Raw genomic sequence first — 26,499 nt, 5'->3', positions numbered from 1 at the left:
CGTGCGTAGTGACGTCAGAGCCGGGCGTCGCTGCCGGTCAGCCGGTGGCCGAGGCGGTGCGGGTGGTGCCGGCAGGTAAGGTGGCGATGCCGGGTGGAACCGGGCCCGTGCGGCCCAGCGGGGCCTCTGTCCGACGGGGCTGAGGCTTCGCTTCCACCCCCGTGCGAGCTCGAAGGGCGCCGTGAGGGGGCGGCGGGGAGGCCCGCCCGGCTGGCCGGCCCCTCCCGTGCTTTTATCGCCTCTTCTTCGTCAGAGGCCGCGGTGGGCGCCGCCATGGGGGAGCTGTTCCGCAGCGAGGAGATGACCTTGGCCCAGCTTTTCCTGCAGTCCGAGGCCGCGTATTGCTGTGTCAGCGAGCTGGGCGAGCTGGGGAAGGTGCAGTTCCGCGATGTGAGTAACGGCGGAGGCAGGAGAACCGGCCGGGCCACGGGAGCGGCCCGCTGCTCCCCGCCTGCCCCCTCGTTGCCCCCCCGCTCCCATCTCTGGGGGTCCCTGACGTAAGGGTGGCGTCGAGGAAACGTTTTTCTCTCGGCAGCTGAACCCGGACGTGAATGTGTTCCAGCGGAAATTTGTTAATGAAGTCAGGAGGTGTGAAGAAATGGACCGAAAGCTCCGTACGTCCCTCGCTGCGTCCCGGTGCTGCAGCATTTATGGGGAAACAAGTAACGTAGTGTAAGCCTAGAACAGCATTAAAAGGCAAAGTGCAGTTTGGAGAACTGAAAGCTGCCTTTCTTCTGTATGTCAGCCAGTCAGGCTGCATCCAAGGATTCATTTCCTGGTTGAAAAATAATCCGATTGCACCATCTTGTAGGTGAAAGGACTCACAGATCAGCTGATGGGTGTGGGTTAAAGGAGTGATAACTTGACATTAAGGTGTCTTTTCAGCTAATGTTGATGGTACTGTCTTTTCAGGATTTGTTGAAAAGGAGATCAAAAAAGCAAATATTCCTATCATGGACACGGGTGAGAATCCAGAGGTGCCATTTCCACGTGACATGATTGATTTGGAGGTAATAATGTGTCTTAAGACTTAAGTAGTGTTTGACCTCAGTGAAAACATGTGGCATCAGCTCCATGGGCAGACATCTGTTGTATTTAGTGGTAGAGATTCATTAGCCATAGGCCCCACTCACTTGAAACGCGTCCTCATCATCAGTTTGATTTTAATTCACCAACACTGTTTTGCTTTCACATTTATGCAGATATGGCTAAAAGTGAAAGGCAGTGCTTTGACTCACTTTAAGAAGTGAAATTCCTGAAAAACTGTTTGGCAGCACGATTTATAGTGACTGGGTCAGAGCTGAGGTTTTAAGGGCTTGTGGTGATGTGAAGAATGCTGCGAGTCCTACGTGTAGTGGAGGCTGCCTGAGTCTGGAGTGTTTCAAGCAGCCCGAAGAAAATGTCACAAATAGTTTGTGTGCAGCCTCCATCATTGTATGTGAATCTCACGGGAGCATAAAGCAGCCTGTGTTGTTTTAATAGATTTAATAGCACTTATTTATTCAATTGCTTTAAGGCACTTTTTTTTTTTCCCTCTTCTTTCTTGCAGGCAAACTTTGAGAAAATTGAAAATGAGCTTAAAGAGATCAACACAAATCAAGAAGCTCTGAAAAGAAACTTCTTGGAGCTGACAGAGTTAAAATTTATACTGCGTAAAACTCAGCAGTTTTTTGATGAGGTCAGAACACCGGGGTGGGTCAGCACTCGGGCAGCAGGTTCTTCTCCCCCAAACTGCCATTTGTATTCTGAAATATTTTCAGTTGTTTTGGGCAGCAGATTCATCTTCCTGCTTTATCTAAGAAAGCTTCTCAGTTATTTTCCATTTCTCATGCACTATGCATAGCCACCCATGATTTACCTCTTTAATTTTTTTTAACTTAAACAAACAATGGTTTCACTAAAAATATGCAAAATAAATACCAGTAGTTCTGAAAGCATGTTGACAGGACGGAAATTTGCAGGTACAGTGAGCAGGAGTTTCTTCGTGATGTGTACAGATAAGCAGTCATGCCTCAGTTACACAGAGGTATTAAAATCAAACTTCAGTGTTTGAAATGTTGTATGCAGATTGTTCATTAAGTCGTAAGACAAAGTTCACTGAAGTTAATGGATTTATTTTTAACGTGTTGAGCCTTTGATCAAGCCCCCAAAACTTTTAGAGGTGAGTTCTGGAGGAAAACAGCACTTAAAATCAGTAAGGTTTTGTCAAATGAGAGCCAGGTCAGAGAGGGACGTACATCTCTGGTGTCACTTGTGTGTATTGGCCTAAAGCCTGAATAACAGAAAACCTGTCCTTCATCTTAAAGCATCAGTATCTCAAAACTCAGGGAGTTTTCTCAGAGAGCTCCTGTGTGGCTGTTGAGTAGTAAAGACATGGTTTTTGCTGAGAATGTCTCCAGTCTCCTCTGATCAACGATTTGATCAAAGAGTGCTTATTGGATGTGGCTCCTGGTGTTCACAAAGGCTGTGATCAAGAGGAGCTGGGCCCCTGCAAACTTCAGGCCGTTTACCTGACGGTTTTTTCTTGGCTCAGGATGGTGCCTGTTCAGGCAGTAAGATTATTCCTGTGCCAAAGCAGGCCTTCCTTGCTGCTGGTGTAGATACTGCCCGTGTGATCTGTTGGTTGCTCGTGGGGTTTGTTCAGAGCTTAAAGACTCGTCTTCGAGTGTTGAAAGCCCACCTGGAAGTTGCTGAGAGTCTCTGTGGATGACCAGCATGAACTTGATAATCTGTTACATAGCTGCATTCAGATGCTGATTGGCTCTCCTGTTCTAACTGAATATTGAGTAAAGCCTCTTGCACTTGCATTAATTGCACTCATCTAGCGAGAGCTGCCTACTGCCTTTCTTCAAGGACAGTGTGAACATACTAAAATTAATTTCCTACTTAAAAATCTGTCAGACCTCTGTGAACTGGGCAGTGAAGGTTTAGATGTTTATCCTCCTGCTTGGTGACTGTATTCTGTAATAATAAAACGTCACGTACTGCTGCAGATAGAAGCAAACTGAGCAGTCCATGTGTGAAATCCACTGAAGTTGTCAAAACTTTGACTGTTTCTCTTCACACTGTGATCAGAAAGCTGTGCATGAGGTCCTGGCTAGCCCAGGCCTTCTGGGCATTGTGCAGTCCTAGGTGTCCTCAAACACTGATGCTTTACTTTGTCATGCTGTCATTTGTACGGTACCTTCAACACTGGAAGACTTTAATGAGTTGTAATCAAGATTGTGCTATTCATAGTAATAAGTTGCACAAGAAATGGCGTGCTACTTAGTCTTTTGTATTTGGCATTTGCTGTCTGGAGTTTCTGCAGTGGGGGTGGGAGGTTGTGAAGCTCTTTCAGTTCTTGCTATGACCATTCTTGTTAGCAGAGCCATTTCTTGTTTCAACGCTGTGTTGATGATTATGCTCCTTTTCTTAGTCTTCTTGTTTTTGCTTATAAAGAACAGTATGGGCTGGAGAGATTTCTCTGAAAGTTTTGCCATAAGCATCCTAAAGTGTGAGCGTAAAAGAAGACTGGAAAAGTAATGGTTAATGGCATGCAGTCCCCGTCTCTCTTCCCTCTAACTCTCTCATCATCTGCTTCTCTTCTGTTTGTTTCACATCTGTCATTTCTGCCTGGGCTCTGGGTTAATAAGCGAGGTGGTGAAATGAATCCCTTGTAGTGTCCTTGTGAAAATTGATTTTTGTTTGGATCGTGACCTGGAAGGGGCTTGAATTGCATGGTGTTGTGGGCAGCAATCCAGAGCCAGCACAGAGCAGAACCTGAATCGAGAGCGTGGAAAACTAAACTTTCCTCATACCTTGAGAGTGAAGGTGCTGATGAGGGTGAACACTTAAAACTGAGTGTGACCTGATGTCACAGCAACAACAAAAACACATAAATACAACTTCACAGTGACTTGGATGTTTTGCTCACTGCTGGAGGCAGCTCTTGCTCAAAGGACATTTCCTGGAGTTTCATCTTTCTGCATCATTGCTGATGGCCCTTTGATTTCCTTATGGTCTCTCCACTTTCTGTTTGTTAGCTCTTTTAACACTGACACACCTTTACTTCCAGAACAGAGCGGGTCTTACCGCACCAGTTTCTTTGTAGAAAGAGCATGATCATCAAATTAAAGCACTTGGGAGAAAAACTTAAGTGACACATTTGGTTTTTTTCTTTTTTATACAAGTAAATTCTTCTGTATGTAAATTCTTGTTTAGTGAAGCCAGTCTAGCCATCTTTTTTTCCCACAAGCTGTTTGGTAGTTTTGCTGAGCAGGGCTCCTCTTTGTTTTGTGAGCTGTCCCACGGGGAGGGCGCAGCCCCAAGAGGGTCAGAGGTGGCGATGAACATGTATGCAAACTCTCTCCCAAATGAGGAGGATCCACAGTTTTCACACGTGCTGATATTTTTTGTTCTGTGTGCTGAAATGTGGTGATCAGCAGCTGTGCTTCAGCTGGTCTGGCACTGCCTCCCCTGCATCATCAGAGCATCTTGCTGGCTGATAAATGCAATGCAAGCCTCTTGAAATCCTAACTTTGTCTCATTGTTCTTCAACGTTCTGAGATCTTAATGTCAAATGATTGCTGGTATGTTCAGTGTGTACGTTTTCTTTTGGGGTGCCAAACTTTTGTTGTGTCCTCTATGGAAACAATGTGAATATATTCATGGAGTTTGTTTGATGCTGCAACAAGTTGAGTTAAAGATGAATGAACCAGAGCTTCGTTTTACCTTTCCAAAGTAAATTAGGGGCTCCCCTACTTTTGTAATGTCTGTAAGCTAAAGCAAATGCGTGGACAAGCCATTGAGCTGCATTTTGTCAGCCTTACAAAAGCTTTCCTTGCCCATAGTGCTTCCATTTGGGAGGCAAGTAGAACGTTGCTGAGTTTTCCGCTAAAACCATCGTGCGGCTGTTGCACAGATGAAGGCAGCGTGCTGTGTTCACAAACTGTCTGTGTGCTTTTGCAAGGCTGTGTTGCATGTTCTGCTCTCAAACTCTACCTTCAGGTGTTTTGTAGCAGTCTCCCCTGCGCTGCGGTGGGGAAGAGCTGTTCACAGAAGGTAGAATTTGGCTCTCTGTGCGTTTCTCCATTTCTCTATATAAGCTGCAGAGGTAGAAATCACTGTGTTGTGGGGCTCTGGATGAAACACGAAGGTGGTGCACAGGAGGATGTGGTCTGAGCATCCTTCCTGACTCAAACTGCTGATTCTTACAAGCTGCATTCCCAGGAATTCTACTCTGCAAATTTCCTGCAGTGAGGGACTGTGTGAACTGCTTCCTGTTTTAATGCCCACTGGTCAGGAATTGAAAGCGTCCTCAGACTGCCTTAAGCAATACATCTCACTTGTCAGGGATAATAAATGCAGTGAATGGGGTAAATATCTTGAAGAATAAATGGATTTAAGCACTAAGCATGCTTTTAAGGTGCAAGAACTGTGTTTTTCCTGGAGGGAGGATTTTTTACAGCCAGTAAGGAACAATTGTTACCTGGCACTTGCAGTCAGAATCACCAACAAGATCTGCATCACGGCAATGTGACGAGAAACATGGAATCCACTGACAGGTTGTCGCCTGGTTCCAAGATGAAAGGGAATTGGCTTGTGTGTGAGACGTGGCAGAAGGCAGACATGGGCAGGGCACGTGCATCATGCACCGTGGTTGTAGGACTGCACTGCAGAGTGGAAAGCTGCCCTAAGCTTAGATGAACTGCCAGACTCGGATGAACCACGACCTTCCGTCTGTGCCAGTGTTGTGTGTGCAGTTGCACAGGCACTCTGAGTGCCTTCAGCATCTTTATTAATATGCAGAAAATGCTCAAACAGGGCAAGAGTGAATCAGCATCTACTTTTTTTTTCTCTCCATTTTGAGATGTCAGAAAAGATGAGTAAAAAAAAAAAAAAAAAAAGGTTCTTGGGAACATAACTTGTATTTAAAGCAAAGGTTTCTTGGTATTCTACCTTTCTTCAGACTTATATATCCCACAGCCTGTTTGTTCTGTTGCAGCAGCCTTCAGACCTTTCTTGTTCAGGAGCTTTGCTTTGCCATTCCATCTTTTCCTCTTGTTGTTTTCCTCCTTGTGTGATTCTTGCTGTCTTGTCTGTCACCTGTCTCCTCCTTCTGCCGTTTTGTTCTGACTTTTGTCTCCCCAAACTATCTCCTGGTTCCTCGTTCCCTGCATGCCACTAACTAGTTTCATTAGATGTTAATTGATTTGTGAATTCAGGCTGAATTGCATCATCAGCAGATGGCGGATCCAGACCTGTTGGAGGAATCCTCGTCACTCCTGGAGCCAAGTGAGATGGGAAGAGGTGCCCCCCTGCGGCTTGGGTAATGGCAATTTGTGCTGTCTTCTGTCTTGTGTTAACGCAGCTGCCTTTCGGTCATCCTGCAGAGTCTGCAGTGATTTGAGCACTGTTGTTGCAGGATTTAGACTGTGCTTGAAGCAGATGGAGGCTGACCTAAAGCTGACTGCCGGTCTGTGCTCTTGTCCTGCATACGTGAACTTCTACATGAGGAACTGTACTAGTCTATTCCTTGTAAACTGTTCTGTTTGCTTTTTCAGACATTGAGCTCTCACAGCTTTGTTGAAACCAGTAACTGTGAGCATGTACTGCCATAAAAAAACGGTGGTTCTGTATCTTTGTCACAGTTAGGCCTAGTTTCCATGACAAGGGGGTGAAGGGACCCACGGATCCATGCCCTGGGAAGAAGCTGCTTCCGGGCTGTTTCCAGACCTGTGTGACTCTGTGTGGGCACAGGGATTTGAGTCAGTGGGGTCTTCTGAAGCTCATGCCTAGAACACAGTCAGTGGTAACGCTGACCTCTCTAATCCTTCACATGTGATGTGCCAGGAGCCTGATGAAATGAGCAGCAGTGGGCTTAGAAACTGTATGCCTAAACGCATTTGTGTCCTCTTCTAGTCAGTAATTTTTTTAATAGACAATTCTGTTAAGTCTCAGAGCTTGGTGTCGTGCTGCTGTTTTTGTTCCATCTCTGCGTATGCAGAGGACTTCCCACGATGCATGAAGAACGACTTTCGAGACGAGATTTTGTAGCTTTCCCCACGCTGCCGAGCTGCAGCTGGTGTCGGTGCTGTGGGCGCAGGGCTCACGCTGTGCCTCTCCAGGTTTGTGGCCGGGGTGATCAACCGCGAGCGGCTCCCCACGTTTGAGCGCATGCTGTGGCGCGTGTGCCGAGGGAACGTCTTCCTGCGGCAGGCCGAAATTGAGAACCCGCTGGAGGACCCGGTCACGGTAAAGTTACCCGTCCTTTACGGTGGCTAAAGGCTCAGATGTGTAGAAGGATCCACTCACAGTTTTATGCCTCTTGCCCTCCTGAGCTCCACCAAGGCAAGCTTTTGTGTTGCAGCTCTTCACAGTGCCTCCTTACAGCATTTTAGGCTTCAGTGACAAAAGGAGAGGTGGGCGATAAGCCCTGCTGCAGGAGGACGAGCACAGTCACCTGTCTGCCACAAGCACGCAAGTGCAGCTGGTGTGTGGACTAGACTTCTGTGGAAGAGAGGCTCTTTCAGATAGCAGCAGCGCGTGGCAGCCGTGGCTCATTCATTCTGAACTTGGTGCTTTTCATAATATCTTAACCAGAAATTTAAGTGCGCACCTGAGAATGGTTGGCTTTTTTGCAAGTACAATTAGTAAATCTTGTAATTGGGGCTGGTTTTATGTAGTGTCCTCTCTGCTCAAATATGTGGACAGTATGCAAATTTTTGGATCTTAAAGTGGGGAAAAAAAAAAAAAAGGCTGCATGAAGGCTGCACTGGAATGAAGATGGCGTATTAAACTCACTAATTGCCTCTGTTTCTCATGCAAGGCTCCCTTGTTCTCCTGTCCTAACTTCTGGTGGCTGACCTGTTCAGTTATCTGTCAGCAAGGAGAGGCTTTGTTTTTAATGCGCAGCACTTCCTTAAATTGAGGTTACACCTAATGTAATTAATTTCTAGACATTATGGAAATATTTCCTAAGTGAAGTAGAACAATAACTTGTCAACAAATGCAGGAAAGGGGAACTGGCTACCAACATGAAAACAGCTGTGCAAAGAATGTGCTCTTGGCCTCCCTGGAGAAAAAAGGCCGCTGAACTCCATCTTTTTTTAGTTCACTCTTTTTGCTTGATTCTGTCGTCAGCTGCCCACAGTAAGTGATGATACATCTATTCATTGCATCCCTTTTCTTCTGGCCGTTTTTCCCAGATTTTCATGTTTATTCTGTGAGATAGGATAGATAATCTAGAACATTTTGCTTCAGTAAACAGAAATACAGAAGTAGTATTGAGGCCAAGAAACCCTGACTCTGATCCTTGTGACTTTCTGTGTTAAGGTGCATTCTTGACTCGCTGTGCAGTTATGGTCTCTATGTGTACAGATTCCAATGAGGGGAAAGTAGGACACTGTTGTAACTCGCTGTAATGCTGATATTTGGAGCTGGCTGAGCTGTTACAACACACCCTTTCTTCTGTTCTAGGGGGACTATGTGCACAAGTCTGTATTTATCATCTTTTTCCAAGGTGACCAGTTGAAGAACAGAGTCAAGAAGATATGTGAAGGGTACGCAAGTTACTTGGAAGTCTTAGCGCATGTAACACTCAGAAGAACGCTCTCAAATATTTGAAACACATTGAAATGGCTTCATATCCACAGTTTTCAGCTCCTTGCTCTGCGATGACTGTGGAAGTACATACTTTGACAGCAAATAAAATGTACCAGATATAGCTGTATCGTTTGCAGTCACACTGGCTGCTCCCTAAGCCTGTAGCGCTCAAAGCAGACAACTGCTTTGTGTGAGAGAATGCCTAAAAGCAGTGGGCTTTGTGCTGAACTCTCACGCAGATCTGTCAGGCTGCCAGCAGGCAGCACTGTCACAGGAGACCAGCAGTGACTGCTTCTAGCAGCAGCTGCGTTGGCATGATAGGAGCACCCTGAACTGGGTGGCCAATCGACTTCACAACGGTGCTTTTAGACTGTCGGTGCAGGAAGCAGAGGTGGTGTTGGGTTTGCTTTTTGTTTCTTCAGTATTCAACTTTGTTTTGGCCTTAAGCAAACTTCTATACCCGTCTGATTTGAAGGCTGAAGCAGTGCTTGGCTGGCTTTGCTGACATTAAGATGCTCCTTGGTTTATTTCTGTGTTTAGTCTCAGCCATCTGTTTCCCTGTGGGTTAATGTTTCTCCCATCTTTGTTACTAAGGCTGCCTGTGTGTCTTTCAGATTCCGTGCCTCCCTCTACCCATGCCCAGAAACACCACAAGAGCGGAAGGAAATGGCTTCTGGTGTCAACACCAGAATTGATGATCTCCAGATGGTAAAATAAATGCAGTCAATACTTGTTTGTTTAATTAATAGTTAAATTCATCTTTGGGTCCTATTAAAGAGAATCGTTTTGGCCTTGTTAGGTGACCATATTTTCAGCTGAGGGTAGCTTGAGACCAGCGCTGAGCACTGCAGGAAAGCTGCTGGAGGCTTTCTGCTTGTTTTCTTTTTCAGACTTGAGAGTGGTGGTTTGGTCTTTGCTGTGTCTGAGCAGTTAATTATACACATGTAAATGGTGTCAATATAGACCTGAATACCAGGGAGCAGAGAGGAATGTGCACGAGTAAGAAGATACTGTGCTTCCAACTCTGAAAGCATGCTTGTATAATTGCCTGTTTCATCTTCAAGAGCTTAGAAAACATTTTTAAACTTGTCTGCATGTTGAGATAACGATGCTAATTTTAACCTATCGAGTTTTTCTGCCTGTCTTCACGTTTTCACCTTCTGCTTTCCTAAAGAGTTTCTGCATTATGATTAAACTGTTGTGCAGCAGCCTAAATGCTTGTTTAAAAGCAGTCAGCACACAAAATTATGAAGTGCCAGCTCTGAAAAATTTGACATTTGCTTCAAGGAGAAAAGGCAGTATGTCATAATGCAGAAAAACCAGAGGGATCTAAGAGAAAATCAGGAGAAAGTTCAGGAACTAGAAGGAAAAATGGTTGCATTTGAATGGCTTATTTGATACAGAACCCGTATCGGGCTGGGAGATTTGTGGTGCAGCTGTTTGGTAAAGTAGATAAGAATGCAGAAGCAATTTGACTGTTAACATTCAGAGCTGCATGTGATAGCTGTGCCCTCTGTCCTCACTTTCCCTTGAGTCTCAGACTTTCCAGGCTGGGAATCTGACTTTGCCTGAGTTAGACACGTTCCAGTTGGAAAACACTCAGTAAAACACACTTTATCCTTTTCAGGGAAAAAAAAAAGTGTTGTGATGTTATTAGGGGTTTCTAGGGGGTTTTCAGGTGCTGTGGATCGTCTGCAGAACTCTTCTCTGCTCTTTTAACCTGGGTGGAGGAAAGAATGTTCTCTGTTGTCTCTGAACAGCTTAGCTCATTGTTTTGAAATTCCGACTGACCTTGGGGTTGGAGGCGGAAAGTAGTCAGACTATACCTGGAAAGAAGCCCTAACCCTTTTAGCAGAAGGGAGTAATGAGTATGGGAACTAAAGCGTCACAGCGTGTGGAAGTGCTGTGCATGGATGGGGCCAGGGCTTATTCATCCATTGTCTGTTGAATAAGGCTTGTCTTGTTGGTCAGCCCTGCTGTGCTCTTTGTATGCTGTGAGTTTTGGCTGCTGATTTTGCCTCATCTTTGTCTCACTTTCCACGAAAGGTGCTGAACCAAACAGAGGATCACCGCCAGAGAGTTCTGCAGGCAGCTGCTAAAAATATTCGGGTCTGGTTCATCAAAGTCCGCAAGATGAAGGCCATCTACCATACCCTGAATCTGTGCAACATTGATGTGACACAGAAGTGCTTGATTGCTGAAGTCTGGTGTCCTGTTGCTGACCTCGATTCTATCCAGTTTGCCCTCCGGAGAGGCACTGTGAGTAGCTGCTGCACGGCTCCTGTCTGCTGTTCAAGCAGATCTCAGCAAATGCAACAGGAATTAATTGATTTTTCTGGAAACCGCTTCTTTAGACTGCTCCAATCAGCCCTCACAGAGGAGAGTCTATCTAACGTGCAGGAGTCGTGGCTGATAGGTATTCTGCTGTGCACCTCATTTAGTTACAAAAATGTTGTGTAAGCCTTCAAGTTGAGGAAAGTGCCGTGATAAAACATTTTCCTGTGTTGGAGTCATTTGGTCAGCCTGGCTGTGCTTTGCAGTCCTGCTGTTTTTACATGCAGTGGAACTTAAAGGAACGATCCAGAGCTTTAGCAAGCTCACTCCCTCTGCTCAGATAAAAATGAAGAGTTGGGCGCCTTGAAAATTTTATTTCTGCTGTTACGTGACAGGAGAGCAGAGGAAATTTGGCAGCCTTCTTCAACGGCTGAAGTATCTTCCATCAGGGAAGCAGTCTACAAAAATGAAAGCCTGTACTTCTCCAAATGCCGGCAGGAAATAAATGTTTTACTCTGTCTTCCATTGGCCCAAGGAATTTTCTAATCCTGATCTGTTCTTTTTCTTTTACTTCCACAACAGGAGCACAGTGGTTCCACTGTCCCATCTATTTTAAATCGGATGCAAACCAATCAGACCCCACCAACATACAACAAAACCAACAAGTTCACCTGTGGCTTTCAGAACATTGTTGATGCTTATGGCATTGGAACCTATCGGGAAATAAATCCAGGTAGATCCATACTTCAAGAAGTAATGAAGTAATTTCTAGTCATGGTGTTCCTCCATTGCCTGTCCTGTGTGAAAATGTCTAATATGGGACTTTGCAGCCTTTGGCAGCGGGGAACAAACTTTGGAATCTGCACTGTAGTAAATCTGGGCCTGGTCAAATACAGTGCATCAGGAGTGCCTTTCTCTTACAGCCCCATATACCATCATCACCTTCCCGTTTCTGTTTGCTGTGATGTTTGGAGATTTTGGCCACGGAATCCTGATGACTCTGATTGCTATCTGGATGGTGCTTAGGGAGAGTCGTATTCTGTCACAGAAAAGTGACAATGAGGTAAGGAGAGGCGGTGTGCTCAGCTTTGTGTGCAGTACAGAGCTGTGACTGGATTTACTTGTATCTCCCCCTTTGTTATTCCTTGAAACAGGAAGCACGCAAGCAGAATGCCAGTCTGTACAGCATAGACTGAGCTGCATCACTTCATAGTAACAGTCAGTTTCTTTGTTTTTGCTTTCAGAATTTTGTAGGAAATTATTTCTTTTAGACATTTGAAGGAAATCGTTTACTGAGTGCACTTGGACAGCTAAGCTGCTGTAAATGAATCAACCAAAACCAGATCGGATCATAAAGGCTTGCAATCATTGCACAACTCCTAGTGTTTGTGCACACAAATGTGTGCATCTCCATGATTTTATTTTTTCTGCTGTTCTGGACAAGTCTGCTTTGCTCAGGGCTTAGACTGATAGGAGATGAATCAGTTAATGTCCATGGACAGAGTGTGGAGAAAGCTGGAACAGGGTCAGCACTGCTGAGTTCCAAAGTGGTGCTGCCAGCTGGGGTTTGCATCACTCATGGAGTGCAATTTATCCCCCTCAGCTAATCAGCCTGCTTATCCTCCACATCCGGGTTCTGTTCTTGCACAGTTACCTCTTGCATCCTTGATCTCCCTCAAAACGGATGCTGTGCTGTCAGTCCACGGGCCAGCATTGCTTGTTCTGCTGCCTGCTTTTGCTGTTTTGTTTGTATGAGAGATGTCCCTTGTTCTCACAGACTTTCTCCTCTCCTCTTTTCATATTAGATGTTCAACACTGTTTTTAGTGGTCGATACATCATCCTGCTGATGGGGCTGTTCTCCACTTACACAGGCCTTATCTATAACGACTGCTTCTCCAAGTCTCTCAATATGTTTGGCTCGTCATGGAGCGTCCGGCCGATGTTCTCCAAAGCCAATTGGTCGTGAGTAAATAGTTCTTAATTGAATGAAGTGTGACAGTGGCAAGTAGGTGATTTATCTTTCACCGTTGTCTTACCAGTTCTGGAAGACAAAAACTTCTGGACTCAGTTTCAGGTGGAATAGGAAGAGGGGTGCAAATGTGATACCTCTTGAGTTTCGAACCTGCTTGTTTTCAGGAAACTCACGAAGATGCACTTTATCACCTTTCTTATTGACGTAGCGCCATTCCTGTCCCTCTGTCTTTTCCTTGTGACGCAGCATAACAGGTCAAGAGTCAGGTCTGTTCCTGGAAAATCTTCAGGGCTGCATGGGAACCTTACAGTTCTCTCATTTTGAGATATCCCTTGCACTCACAAGGAAGAATGCTGTTAGTTTTAAAAGGAGGTCAGCGTTGCTTGTGCTGACATGTTATATAATCTGCTTACACCCAAACAGAGATGAACTGCTTAAGACTACTCCTTTGCTTCAACTGGACCCTGCTGAAGCAGGAGTGTTTGGTGGCCCCTACCCCTTCGGCATCGACCCGGTAAGAGCTCTTCCTTCCTCTGCTGTCCTTCAAGAACATCCTGTGTGTAAACACAAAAGTGTCTGTTGGAATCACTGTGAAAGTTTTCCACATCCCAGCAAAAGGTGTTTGAAATAGTCGTGAATGATGAAAATGAATCTAGTTCCAAAGAGGCAGGTGCAGGATGGAAAGATTTATTCTTGGGACAATGGCAGATTTCTTCCTCACCCTTTCCAACCTGCATTTTAGTCATATCTGGGATGAGACTTAGAAATCGCTTTGTGAAGTTACTTTTTTTCCTACTTTGGAGAAAGCCAGTTCTCTTTCCAGTCAGTCTTGGAAATGTAATTTCTGAGTAACAGTCAGTTTGTAGCTGCCTATTTCAATAACGCTACTCCTATGCTTTTAGGATTTGATAGAAAAATTTGCACGTGTTCCACATGAAAGATGAGGTGGCAGAAAGTCAGAAGTTACGTGTAATTTCTCGTTGAAATGTATGAACAGGTTTTCTGTCGAGATAACAGCCCTCTGCACTCCTTTCCTGCTACTTTTGGCAAAATGAAAATAAGCAAGGTTTGATTCCTGCTCTGATGGTGGGATCAGTGAGGGTTCTTATCAGAAAGGTTGTCTGCTGAGCTTTCCTGAGCAGATCTCTGTATGACAAACACGGGTTAGCTGAAGCGGAACGTTTTCATTCTTTTGTGTTTTCCTTTCACTCCGTGTTGGGCTGACTCACTGTTGCTGTTTTTCACAGATCTGGAATATTGCCAACAATAAACTGGCCTTCCTCAACTCATTTAAGATGAAAATGTCTGTGATTCTTGGCATTATCCACATGCTCTTTGGTGTCATGTTGAGTCTTCTCAACCACATGTAAGAGCTTGATTCCTGTTTTTCTGATGGGAGAGGAGGGGGAATTTCTCTGGGTCTAGTTTGTGTATCAGTTTAAGATGCAGAAACCTCAGACTTTAACCTTCTGATTGAAGGGCATGGTAGTTATTTCTGTGTGTGCATGTAACTACACGAGTCAAGTAATTAACTGTGTTTAAGCCCTAGCTCTTACAGAAATGCACAGCTTCTGCAGTTTTGTCACCAAACTGCTTTTTCCTTCTCATGTAAAGTTTTTGCCCTACATCAGACTAATGCAAACTAAATGTAATTTTAAACTTTCCTCTTTTTATTTTCCTGTAGATATTTTAAGAAGCCACTGAACATATACCTTGGATTTATTCCAGAGATGATTTTCATGTCCTCGCTGTTTGGATACCTCGTTATTCTCATTTTCTATAAATGGACAGCCTATGATGCTCACACATCAAAGGAAGCCCCAAGCCTTCTAATACATTTTATCAACATGTTCTTGTTTTCCTATGGTGATACCAGTAACAAGATGCTTTATAAAGGGCAGGTGTGTACTGCTTTTTGAATTGTAAGGTCAGAGGTGCTTTGCAATATTCGTCTTTGATCAACCTTATAATCATTGTAAAATTAAGCACTTTGTGAGAGAAGAAATGTGGCATTGTTTCTGAAGCCTGATGCTGTGCAGTGTGGAAGAAAGACAGATTTTCTGTGCGGAGAGTTTATATCAGTCTGAGCACATCAGCTGTGGCTCCAGAATACGTGGATCCAAATCAGCAGCAGGAAGTCAGTAGGAATGTTGCCCTGCACCTACAGTGCAGTGCCTCTGCGCCCAGCAGCACGTGCGAATGCTGCTTGCAGGATCTTTTGGCTTTCCCCTCATCTGACTGGTGTCAGTGTCACCTTGTGTGCAGGCAGCTGGGCAGCTGCAGTCAGGTATCAAGTACAGCACATCTTGGAAGAGAGAGCGTGTGACGCATCCACGTACTCTGGGAATTCAGTCATTCAGTGTTGCTTAAGACTGCCTGAAAGCGTTTGTGTGAACATGGACTATCACTAAATCACCTGAGGCTTCTTTCTTTTACAGAAAGGACTCCAGTGTTTCCTCGTGGTGGTGGCATTACTGTGTGTGCCGTGGATGCTGGTAGCTAAACCTCTGGTCCTTCGCCACCAGTATTTAAGGAGAAAGCACTTGGTGGGTGACGACTTTGTATGTTTTCAGTATGAGAACAAATTATAATTGAAAAGCTGTTTTCCACCTTGTCCTTGGTATGTGGGTTCACACAGTGTTACAGACCTGTAAAGGCTCTCTGCGTGTTCCTGGCCATTGAGGCAGGTGGCTGTTACTGGAGGCGAAGCATTGCCTGCCTGCTCCTCAAACTGGATCCAGCGTCAAACCAGCTTTAAAAACCCTGCCTGTTGGTATTGATAAAAACACTAAAAACGCCTTGAGCATTGTCAGCTGGTTCAGGAACCCAGTCTTACTTGTTGCTGGATGCACTTCTGGGCCTTTGCTAGGGTGATGATGTAAAAGCAGTGGAGTTAGCTTCATTGGCCTGCAGACTTAATAGCCATCTTTGGTAAAGCAGTTCAGATGTTATAAAAAAGAAGATAGCACAAGTCTATTTCTTTTTTTATGTGAGAGATTATCTCCTGGGGTAATCTCTAGGTTTCCAAGTGTATTGTAAAGAATCCTTCCTAGAAAATGCAGGAACTTGGCACGTGTGCACTGGGGATACTTGAAAACTCTCCCTGCATGTATGGCAGATAGCTTTTAGGATGTTAAGCGAGTCAAAGATCAGTTCAGTTAAAGACACTCCCTCTCCCTTCTCTGACCATCTTTCATCCTCCCATGTCCCCTCCATTCGTCTCCCTTTCTCTTTTTGTCTTCCTCCTCCTCCCTTCTTTTCTTCCATTCGCTATCAGGAAGGGCAGCCCGTGGAGGCCCAGGTCAGCACAGTCCCGAACGCGCAGGCACTAGAGGCAGCAGCGGCTGCAACAGTGAGTGGAATTAAAAATCACCTGATGGATTTGTATCGAATTAACGAGAGCACGAAATGTTCCTGAATTCCATAAGTGAATGACTACTGCACCTTTAGGGTGAAAGAGACTTTCTCTTGGAAAGAGCAAAGTTCAGCAAAGCTGATGCATTCTGGAAGAGCTGCCAGGCTGCTGGATAATAGTTACATACGCACAGAATGCAGGCACCTCTTTGCAGGAGTGTTGCTGAAATCACAACCTGCAGAGCGGCACAAGAGTACCTTGCTGCCACATCCCCCCAAGTTAAGTTCCCCTTTTTCCTTTTCTTGCATATTTGTTTAAGCGAGAGTAGGATTTCTTTCATTGAAGCATTTTTGTTTACATTGTGTTCCCAAGCATTTTAGTGATGGCCTCCCAACATCACAGCAATAATTACTGGTTTGGGGCATCTGTGCCTGTGTGGCACTTTGACTTCAAGCTGCTGTAATGAGGTGGTGCACAAATAAGCTACAGGCAGCCCTTCAGTGTGAAAGCTTTCTGGGAGAGCAAGGATTGCAGCAGCTCCAGAACTTCATCCCTTCCCCTGTACATCGTATTTTAGATGGGTTTTAGTTCTGAATGCCACCTCTCTAACAAGCTGAAGTCTTTCAAGCTATGAAACACATTGTACTTTGTGTCAGAGGTGATTTGGGGACAACTTCTTAGCTGTTGGCTCCTGTTTCTGTTATGAAATCTTAAGTAGCTACACAGGTCAGAAAAGACTGCATCTCTTGTGCATAATTCATCCAACATATTAAGTGCATCCAGTAAGAGAAGCTGTGAGTGAAGATGTTTGCTTGAAGTGTGGTTAGAACTGTGAAGTTGGTTGGAGCTTTTGGAGCTGTGTGAAGTTTGGCTGCAGAGAACAGACACAAGTTGAGTGTGAGGGAAGAGCTTCAAGGTACAGATTCATGCAGCCAGGAACCTAGAAGTGGAATACTGATACTGTTTATCAGTAACTACTGATATATTTTTTACTGTGATAAAAATCATAGTAGAAGTGCTGTCTTAGCTAGAAATGTAGTCTGGCTGTTTTCATCTTATTTCTGTTTTCAGAGCATGAATGCCTAATTTATTTTTTTTAGAAACACCCCAGCCAAATCTTAAATTCATGTCTGATATTTTGGGCAAACGTTCAGCGTTAAGCAGAAGCTGGCCTTTAAGAGCAGATGAGCTAAAGAACAGCGTGCTGAGCAGCAATGCTGCTGGACGCCAGAGCTGTGCAGTGTGAGAGCAGTCGGCTCTCAGAATCTCAGTGCTTCATTTTGCCAACCGTAAACTTATCAAGAATTAATGTTGCTACGTAGTTTGTTTGCATTCCATGTCACAGATGACCCCAGTACAGTCCTGAGGCTGAACACGGGGATTTTGTTCCCATTTGTGGCACTTTAGTTTGCTTCTGTAGGTAGGTCAGAGTCGGAGGTGTTCACGTCAGATCAGTCACAAGCATTCTGTGTCTTTGGAACACGTGGCAGGAAGGAGGAATCCTGCAGTGCAGTGCCACTTGCTGAGAAATAGTGATGTGCCAGTCAGGCCTCCGTAGTGTGGCGCACATTTACAGCGCAGAAAAGCTCAGCTTGAGAGTGCAGTCATGGTGAGCAGCTCTCTGCGTCCATTCTCGGCTGTGAGGCTGTAGGTGCCTGCCATGAGCCTCACGTTAACCGTGCAGTGACTGCAGTCACTGGGTGACTCTCGGAGGGTGTCAGATTGGTTTGTGGCTTATTCTTCTCTGCTTGGAGTGCGGTGGGTTTATGGCTGCCAGACGCTGAATGTCAAAACAATTCTCTATAAAAGGAACTGCTTGCACAACGCAGAATTTCCATGTGAGGGAAAGTCTGATTTCCCACGTGTGTTGCTGTGCCTGACATGGTGTGTGTGCATTTCTGAGCCACGGTGTGACTTGTCTCACTACAACAACAGTGGTGTTTCACTCGGGTTCTACGTGCTTGCTTCACAGCTGCTGTTGTGCAAAACGTTGGTCTGTTCACATCAGTTACAGCAAACGTCCTCATGAGAGATTGGGCATTTGTTTTACTTAGGTTTGCAGTTACTTTATAGAACGTATCAAGTATTCATTCAGACCTTTTTTCCCAGCCTTACAGGATTCAGCATCTTTTCTATCCAAACTGAGAGAAGGAATTGTACAGCTGATTAAACCTGGGCTTTAATATTTTGTCGTCTTCTGTGAGCAACTGCTGCTGTGCACGGAGTCAAAAGAAGCTGCTGCTGTCACAGTAAGCCACAAACAACACTTTTTATTCTTTCTTTTTCTGCGTGTATTAGGGAACACACAACTTTGGTGGGATCCGGGTGGGCAATGGACCGACAGAGGAGGATGCTGAGATCATCCAACATGATCAGTTGTCGACCCATTCTGAGGAGGGGGAGGAGGTAAGTACCTGAGCGTCCTCTCTCAGTGCACGTGGGAACAGAACGTGCTGGTTTGGCTGTATTTTCCGGTTGTTTAGATAGCAGCGTTCTCAGTGAAGTGTTTTCATAGCAGTAAAGTACTGCAGTCTTCTGGTCATTCCCAGGACTTCAAGGCGGGGAAAAAGTATAATTTGCAGGCAAAGGGAAATTTAGTTCTGTTTGTCTTCATTAGGAGGAACCACCATCTCACAGGCTGTGCAGTGAGGGTTGCAGAGTGCTTTTGCTGTTTGCTTCTCTACTGTTAGCCACAACCCAAAGCCATTTTTCTATAGTAATGAGTTCCTACCTGTATTTGTGCTGACTGCTGGGGTCGCACTGCCTGCTTTGCCTTACTGCTGGTAGAGAAGAAAAAGGAGACGATCTCTTTTACTTTGGGAGTTTGTTGCTCCACGTAGTGCATGCGATTTGTTACTGCTTCACTGTGTCGTGTTTAGGAGGGGATGATTGAATGTGTTCATGATTAATGTTGATTGAGACACCACACTAAACGTGAACTTATGTTTTCAAGCCTACAGAGGATGAGGTGGTAAGACTACAGCCAGCTTTGCTGCACTCATGTGTATCTGGAACATTTCCCATTGGTGTAAACCACACACTGAATTTAGCGTTATGTCATGGCATCTTTTCCAAAAGATCCAGCCGTTGCCACGCTGCAGGCCATCTTTAATCCTTCATACAGTGTCGCACCCACTAACAGACCTCTGATTACTTCATTTATTTAGCTTGTCTGTCTTATCCCCTGTCTGCAGATCTCTTAGTTCACCCAGAAAGCTGTTAAGCCAGAAGTCTGAAACTGAGAAGTTTATGCTTTAAGCTCCTAAAGAAGTCTCATTTGCCTTATGTTGTGTCTTTGGTAATTCTGCATTGCAATAAAACACGTAAAGCTGATATGCCCCCCCCCCCACCCCTAACTGACTTCCATATTAAGGACAGTACTGGTTGTTGCCAATGAGAAAATACAGCAAATCCGGCCCAGTTTGCATATAGTTCAGCAGCTTAATTAACCTGCATTTTTCTGTAAGAAGAGAGGCTCTGTTCTGAGAAACTGCTCATTCATAAACAGTTGTAAGAATTACGAGTATTGAGTGGGTTTTAGGAACTCCTGTGCAGGATTCATTGCAGGTGTCAGGAGATCAGTAACCAAATTTGTTACGAAAATGTAAAGGACGTGAAAGTAGAGTAGTTTTGCAAGAATGATGTTGTCTTAAATGATGCTGAAGGTGGCTCTGTTGTGCGGAAGGTGGACCTGTGGTGTACAGTTCCATGTGGAACTGGTGTTAATTCTGTAATCCTCTGAAAAATGTGTAAAACCACCCCAACGCGGGGATCCTGCTGAGCCTTCAGCACAGTGATGGATTCTCTCAGCAGCTGCATGAGGCTGAATTGTCATTGCTGAAATACTCATTGCGTTCCATCAGTTGCACGCTGGTGTGCAGTGTGTGCTGGGAGGTAGCACTGTTTGCTGGGACAGTTTTTGCTGAAGAACGTCACAGCTCCCACTCTGTGGAGGAAGAATTGCACTTCTGACACTTGGCTTAACTTTGCTGCTTACAATATTTACTGCCCTGTGTATGCTGAGAGCACAGTCAGCACACACGCAGCCTGCTGTGCATGCCTGCAGTGCAGGTTGCTCCGTGTCTTTAAAATACCACTTTGACTTGACTTAAATATGAGCAGTTTCTGAAGCACAGATTAAATCCAAAATGTACGGAATGCTTTCACAAGGTGAACAATAAGAAACTGTCCTTCATGGCAGACTTCCTTATGATTTCTTAATTATTATTTCAGAGATTCATGAATTGTACAGGTAGGGCTTTCTCAAAACTGCTTTGTGCATTGTTTTTGCTTTCAAAGAGGATAAGTCATGTTTTGCAAAGCGGTCTTTTCACAACGGTGCGCAGTATTGACTTGGCATACCGTCTCTGTTCTTGTAGAAGCACATGCAGCTTACCAGTGAATTCATACGAACACCGTCTTGTTGCTGTACAGTCTTTTCCTGGCAAAGTCAATGGCAGAATTCAAGATATCTTGATTTTGTACAATAGGGCATGAAAACAATCATTAAACTACAGCAGTGAACTGTGATTCTACAAAACCCAGTCAGACAGGAGAATTTGGTTTTAATTCATAAAACTGACTTGCTAACCCAGGAGAAGACAGTACCAGTGTCTGAGTTCAAACACGATGTCCTCGGTGGTAGCACCAGGTAGTTGCTCGTTCTCCCAGCCCTTCCTGCCTGCACATCTCGCAGCTCTCTTCATCTTCTGTGTTCGCTTTGCAGTTTGACTTTGCTGACACTGTGGTGTACCAGGCCATCCACACCATTGAGTACTGCCTGGGCTGCATCTCCAACACTGCGTCCTACCTGAGGCTCTGGGCTCTCAGCTTAGCCCACGCACGTGAGTACTGCTGGGCTGGGAATGCAGCTCAGTGTCACCGATGGCCTGGGCAAAGGGCAGCAGCGCCGGCGGCTTCCCCAGAGCTCGGCTCTGCAGTTCGGGCGCTGCTGGAGGAGGGCAGAGCTGTGTGTGAACACCACTGTCTACGTGCACAGCACCCTGCTGACAGCCGCCTGGATCTGGAAGGATGGGTGGGATTGGAAGAGCGGAATGAAGCAAAGGGCTGCTGAGCAGTGGGCCTGCACTGCGTGCGGCAGTGGGCAGCGATGTCCTGACATACTTGCCTGCAAAAACTCTTGTCTCTCCTGTGTTTCCCACTTCATTACGGTGGAAGATTTTTTTTTCTCGATCTCGGTTTCTGCTCTGTAAGAAAACTGCAGCTCTCTCATGGTTGGATGCTCTGAAATGAGTCCTCTCCTCTCTTCTCCTGGCAGAGCTCTCGGAGGTGCTGTGGACCATGGTGATCCACACTGGGCTCAGCGTGAGGAGTCTGGCTGGAGGCTTTGGCCTTTTCTTCATTTTTGCTGCTTTTGCTACCCTGACGGTAGCAATTCTCCTGGTCATGGAGGGCCTGTCTGCTTTCCTCCATGCTCTTCGCTTGCACTGGTGAGTTACAGCAATGCTCAGAAATCATGAGCTCAGCATGGAAAGGAGATTGATGTCATGTGGAGAAATGCACATCTTCCAGAAGATCGTGCTGGTTGTTACGCAGTGAGTGAGGCTGTAACACTGCGGTGGTGGATAATGCTGTGGTGAGCTGGTCATGTTCAGAAGTGCTGGAGGACCATAACTCTTCCCTAAACATCCTACAGAAGATGTGCTCTGACAGCAGAAAGTCTTAAATATGGTCAGAGATTTCACTCTTCATTCTGTTAATGCTCTCCTCTCTCCTTATCATAGATATAAACTTGCTTAGAAATTGTGGAGAGTAGCTGAACTGTAATTAAAAATGAATTAGACCAGAGCTTTGTGAACAGTAGGATGGGAATGCTGTGCGAGGTGAGTGAATGTGCTTCTGGCTTTCAGTAGGATCGCTTTTTGTTCTGTCCTTTGGTCTTCTGCCTGGTCCTGTAAGCACAGAGAGCAAAGTGAAGTTCAGAAGGAGCTTTCTGTTTTGCTTAAATGGAAGAAAAACTGTTCTGAACACTTTTTAAAAGCAGTCTCCCAAGTGGGAAGTCTGTGCCTTTCATAAGTGAGCAGAAACGCCCTTTTTTGCACTTTCCTCCAGTTTCTTAGGAGTGGTAACTGCGTCCCTTTGCTCTCTGTGCTGACAGCCTACTGGGGTGAGCACTGAGATGTTCCGGCCGTCCCTGTAGCAAAGTGAGTGGAGATGGACCAGGAAATGTAGGGCTGGCTGTAGCCATCTTGTGCTGAGGGAGCCCATGTGGGGGCTGCTGCTGGAAATGGCTGCTGGGTGGTGCTTCTGTTTGTTTTCCTGGCTTCTGGCCTAGGAATCTTCATACCAGGCACTGGAGGCCTTCTTGCTGGCTGGCGTTTCCTCATCCTCGTACTGCTGTCACTGTACTGCATGTTGCGTCAGTGTGAAGGGAGTCCTGCACACCCTGCCCAGTTCTGCTGCTAACAGTCCAAGAGCAGAGCGAGCAGAACTGACTGTGTGCTGTCCCTGGTCTTCAGTGTGTGCAAACTACAAGATTTTTAAAATCTTGTTTGTCTGGAGAGTGGTGCTTGGTGGCACATTGCTGCATAACAGTAGGTGCACGTTTCTGAGTGCTCTTCTTTGGCAGATGTAACCCTTTTTACTCAAAGGAATGGCCTCAGTTAGGAAAGTGTGTTCTTGTTTTTGTTCGTTTATTTGGTTTTTTTTTCTGTAGATACCAATTTTGTGTTAATAATCAGACTGCATTTAAGGATACTGCTCACAAAGCATCTGAATCAAGTGTGAGTGAGAGGATACAGCTCAGCAAAGAGAGTTTTTCACATTGTAAAATGTGATTAAAATGATCTGGAAATGTGTAAAGGGAAGATAGATGCATGAATGGCAAGCAAAGAGGAAAAAAAACAGCTAAGCAACAGCAGTAAGCACGCAAGTCACAGGTGCTATGCACAGCGTAGCAGGGCCTTGTTGGGAGCTGCAGAACTGAAGCTCTTCAGTCATATTTCCCCTGAACGTGTTTCAAACTTGTAAAACCTTAAATTACATTCTCCAAGATAGAACCTGCTCAAGTTTAGTCTCTGAAAAGCAATCTGAAGGCACTACTTCAGACTGAATGTGATGTGCTGGGATTGTTTTGCTTTTGTTTGGATTTCCATTATCAGTGGAGTGAAAAGTGCACCTGCAGATGTTCAAAACAACGTGCTGTTAACATCCCTTTTTGTTTCCAAACCTGAAATTGGTAAACTTCCAATGGTGTGTGTATGGGGGAGGGGGACAAAATGTCTGTGCTGGGAGGAGCAGATCGGATTTTGTTACTCTGGGAGGAGAGTCACCTACCTGGAATTCTGAAGGTGTGGGTGGTTCAGCCTTCCTGGAAAGGGAATCATTTAGCACACATCTCGTTAGTGAGAAGAATGGGTTCTTCCGAGAGTTCTACCTACCAGTGCCAGTTGAGGAGGACTTGCTGTGTGCTTTTGCAGAAAGCATGCATTCCTTCTGCAGGCTGGGTTCTTCCGGGGCGTTTTGGGGTGGAGAAAGCACTCAAAGTGCTGCCAAGATTGCGATTCCATATCAGTTCTGCTGGAGCTCGGTAGCTGCCTTAACTATTCCTTTCATTGCAACATCACTGTACTGAAATATAATGCTGTGTTTGCTTTTTTTTTTTTTTTTTGCTATCTAGTTTGACATTGATGTTAATGTATCTTTTCTTTAAATCTAGTCAGATATTCCAATTGAGCAAACACACTTTGTCCAAAAGGAGAAGATGGTAACTGGAAGCAAAGCAGGTTCCCAGCATCATGGGTTGATGCAGAAATAGTTTCAGTGTAGCCACCTGCAGCCTAAAGCAGCATTTTAGGCTCTGTTTTAGGCCTGACTTGGACATCCCTGGGAGGCGCTCATGCTTCTTGTGGACTTGAGAGAAACATAAGTGTGTTTTTTCTTTACCATGTGCTGCCTGGGCTGTTTGCTGCTAATTCATGCATTGAAAGGCCTCACGCTGGCCTCACGCCTCATCACTGCTGAGAATCCAAAACTACCACGTAGGAATTTACCTTCATACCAAACGAAAGTTGGGTTTCCTGCTCTCTCCCTCCAGTTGCTTTCTGTTGGGGCTGTGAGCTGCCCGGTTTTCCAGACATTTGGAAATTCTGTGACTGCCTGTTGGAAAATCCATGCAATTGCAGCCTGACAAGCGCTCAGCTGTCACTACAGAAAAATCTGAAGCAAGGTGTTTGTTTCATTAATGCAAGTTGCCAGACAGCATTGTCTGTTTATCGACAGTGCAGTGCTGTCCAGTAAACACTCTTGCAGAACTTGGTCGATGTTGAGATGCAGCTCAGCAGCAGAAGTAGCACACAGACAGGGAGCGTTGCTGGGGACAACATTTTCTGATTCCAAAAGGGACCTTGGGGTCTGGGTGTTCCTCTGCACAGTTCAGGAAACACTCAGACGTTTAAGCTGTGGCATTTAGTTGAACCACTTCAGTAGTTCTCCAGGCTCCCAACAGCCGCTCCTTGAGTTTCAGGCACTCAGCCGAGGCTGGTTGTAACTCAGTCTGTCCAAAAGGCACTTTCAGATGTCAGGGTCAGCTGGAACAGCTCATCATTGGGGTTAAAATTGCATTTACAATGGGTTCTGTGTGAGTCAGACACCCAACCAGCTGCCTCTTGTTTTCCCCTTGCTTACGGAGTCGTTCCTGAGTCACTTATGGAGGTGATTGAGGTTCCTGAAAGCTGGCGCCTGTTGGCGAAGAGCCCTTCCTCCCACGTGGAAAATCCTGCTCATCCCAGGGATTCCTCTGCAGGCCGCTGTGATCTCATCTACACCAACAGGCAGCAGAACCTATTGGGGAAAACGTTTTGAAGGTTTCAGTCCTGAGCTCTGCCAAGAAACCCCTTTTTGCCCTGAAATACCAGCGACTTTGGATTTTGCCTTGATTTCAATTTGGGGAAAAAAAATAACTGAGTCTTTTTCTACTTATTCTGAATTGTTTTGAACTGCTGTGCCATTTGCTGTCCCCTGATTCCTACAGGCCTGGTGTTCTGGTGGACCACGCAATGGAAAGTTTTTCTCATGAGGCTCATGAAACACCGTGCCTGTTTTTAGCGTGACCCACGGGATTCTTTTTTCTCCCCCTATTTGGCTGTTCCCATTGCTCAGATCTTCAGAACAATTCTTTTTTTAAGCCGAGTTATTGGGCACACCAGGCTGAGCTGCGTGCCCTGTCAGAGCGCACGCCCTGAGCTCAGGAGTTGTGTGGGCTTAAACCAAATGCACCTCAGTAACCAAGCAGCAGTCGCTGGTGGTGGAAGTCAGCAGCATCACGAGGCTGGGTGTTGCTGCAGCTGAAACAGCCTTTTGGTAACGTGACCGTGTGTGCTGTTCAGCAAGCATGGTCAGGGGCTTCTTCCTGTTTTTGTTGCTCTTCGTGTTGCCTGTGGGTGGAATTGGAGTGCTGCTGCAGTGCGGCTGTGCTCCAGAAACACCAGAATGGTTTTTGTGCCAGTGGGAGTGCTGCATTATAGCATCTTCCATTATATCTGTTATAAAGGTCAGATTATATATGCTATATGTATAATTCTATAATACAATATTGTAAATATATTGTAGATATACCTCTATAATCTTTAAAGCTTTACTTTTTATAGTCAATAAGCAACTACTTGCTAATCTCTAACTCCTAGGAGAGGCCCGCCTTCCTAACGAGCAATTTCCTTCCTTCTCTTGCAGGATCGAGTTCCAGAACAAGTTCTACACTGGCACGGGCTTCAAGTTCCTGCCGTTCTCCTTTGACACCATCCGCGAGGGGAAGTTTGACGATTAGCATCCCCTGGGCTGCACCCCAAGCTTCGTGTCCCGTCTGTGTCCCCATAGCGAATGTAACTTATTGCAGCAGTCTGAGTGTGACCGGGAAGCTGGGAAGCCGCGAGCTTCAACGTTCCTGGGTTAATGAGTGATCCTGATCAAGAAACTTCTCCCTTAAGTTACCGCTGCCGCGGCACGGCGTGTCGCTGTGGTGTAACTGTGCTGCTGTGCTGTGAATTTCCTGCCGGGTCTGTCAGGGTACTGTGAGAATAACGTGGGCTGAGGAGCACAGGGACAGGAGGGCGCAGTACCTCCATCCTGCATAAAGCCTCCTGCTCAGGAAAAGAGATTTCGGAGGAAGTTCTGTGTGTGGTTCCTTGGCGCGGACACGGAGCTGCACGGGGTGCTTCCATGCCTGCGTTGCTTGCGGCGCCCCGTGCTGCCCGAGCTCCGTGCCGGGCGGCCCTGCGGGGCGCTGAAGATGTGCGTGGCAAAGCAGCTCCGCTCCGTCCCCTGCCGACGCCGCTTTTTCTCCTGTGCAAATTG

The 26,499-nt window shown here is 45.7% G+C and overlaps 1 protein-coding gene across 4 annotated transcripts; it reads left to right on the top strand.

Annotated features, from left to right (window-relative positions):
- Positions 1-273: 273 nt before the first annotated feature.
- ATP6V0A1 (ATPase H+ transporting V0 subunit a1) lies at positions 274-25,972 on the top strand (the record flags this gene model as incomplete). Of its 4 annotated transcripts, XM_079547151.1 has the most annotated exons (22): positions 274-390; positions 536-614; positions 913-1,010; positions 1,550-1,678; positions 6,207-6,310; positions 7,110-7,236; positions 8,461-8,543; positions 9,201-9,294; positions 10,633-10,845; positions 11,443-11,593; positions 11,784-11,923; positions 12,666-12,823; positions 13,257-13,347; positions 14,081-14,199; positions 14,518-14,734; positions 15,272-15,379; positions 16,111-16,185; positions 18,487-18,594; positions 19,142-19,159; positions 20,915-21,032; positions 21,467-21,638; positions 25,879-25,972. In XM_079547151.1, 22 exons carry the CDS (start codon positions 274-276, stop codon positions 25,970-25,972), a joined length of 2,613 nt encoding a protein of 870 aa, XP_079403277.1. The 4 variants fall into 4 exon arrangements, with proteins under 4 accessions (XP_079403277.1, XP_079403280.1, XP_079403278.1 ...); XM_079547154.1 differs by lacking the exon at positions 16,111-16,185 and having other exon boundaries at positions 6,228-6,310; XM_079547152.1 differs by lacking the exon at positions 16,111-16,185.
- Positions 25,973-26,499: the final 527 nt, after the last annotated feature.

This window comes from Tetrao urogallus, assembly GCF_951394365.1.
Source record: "Tetrao urogallus genome assembly, chromosome: 26".
In the NCBI taxonomy this organism is placed as follows: Eukaryota; Metazoa; Chordata; class Aves; order Galliformes; family Phasianidae; genus Tetrao; species Tetrao urogallus.
This window is presented reverse-complemented; position numbering and strand designations above follow the sequence as displayed.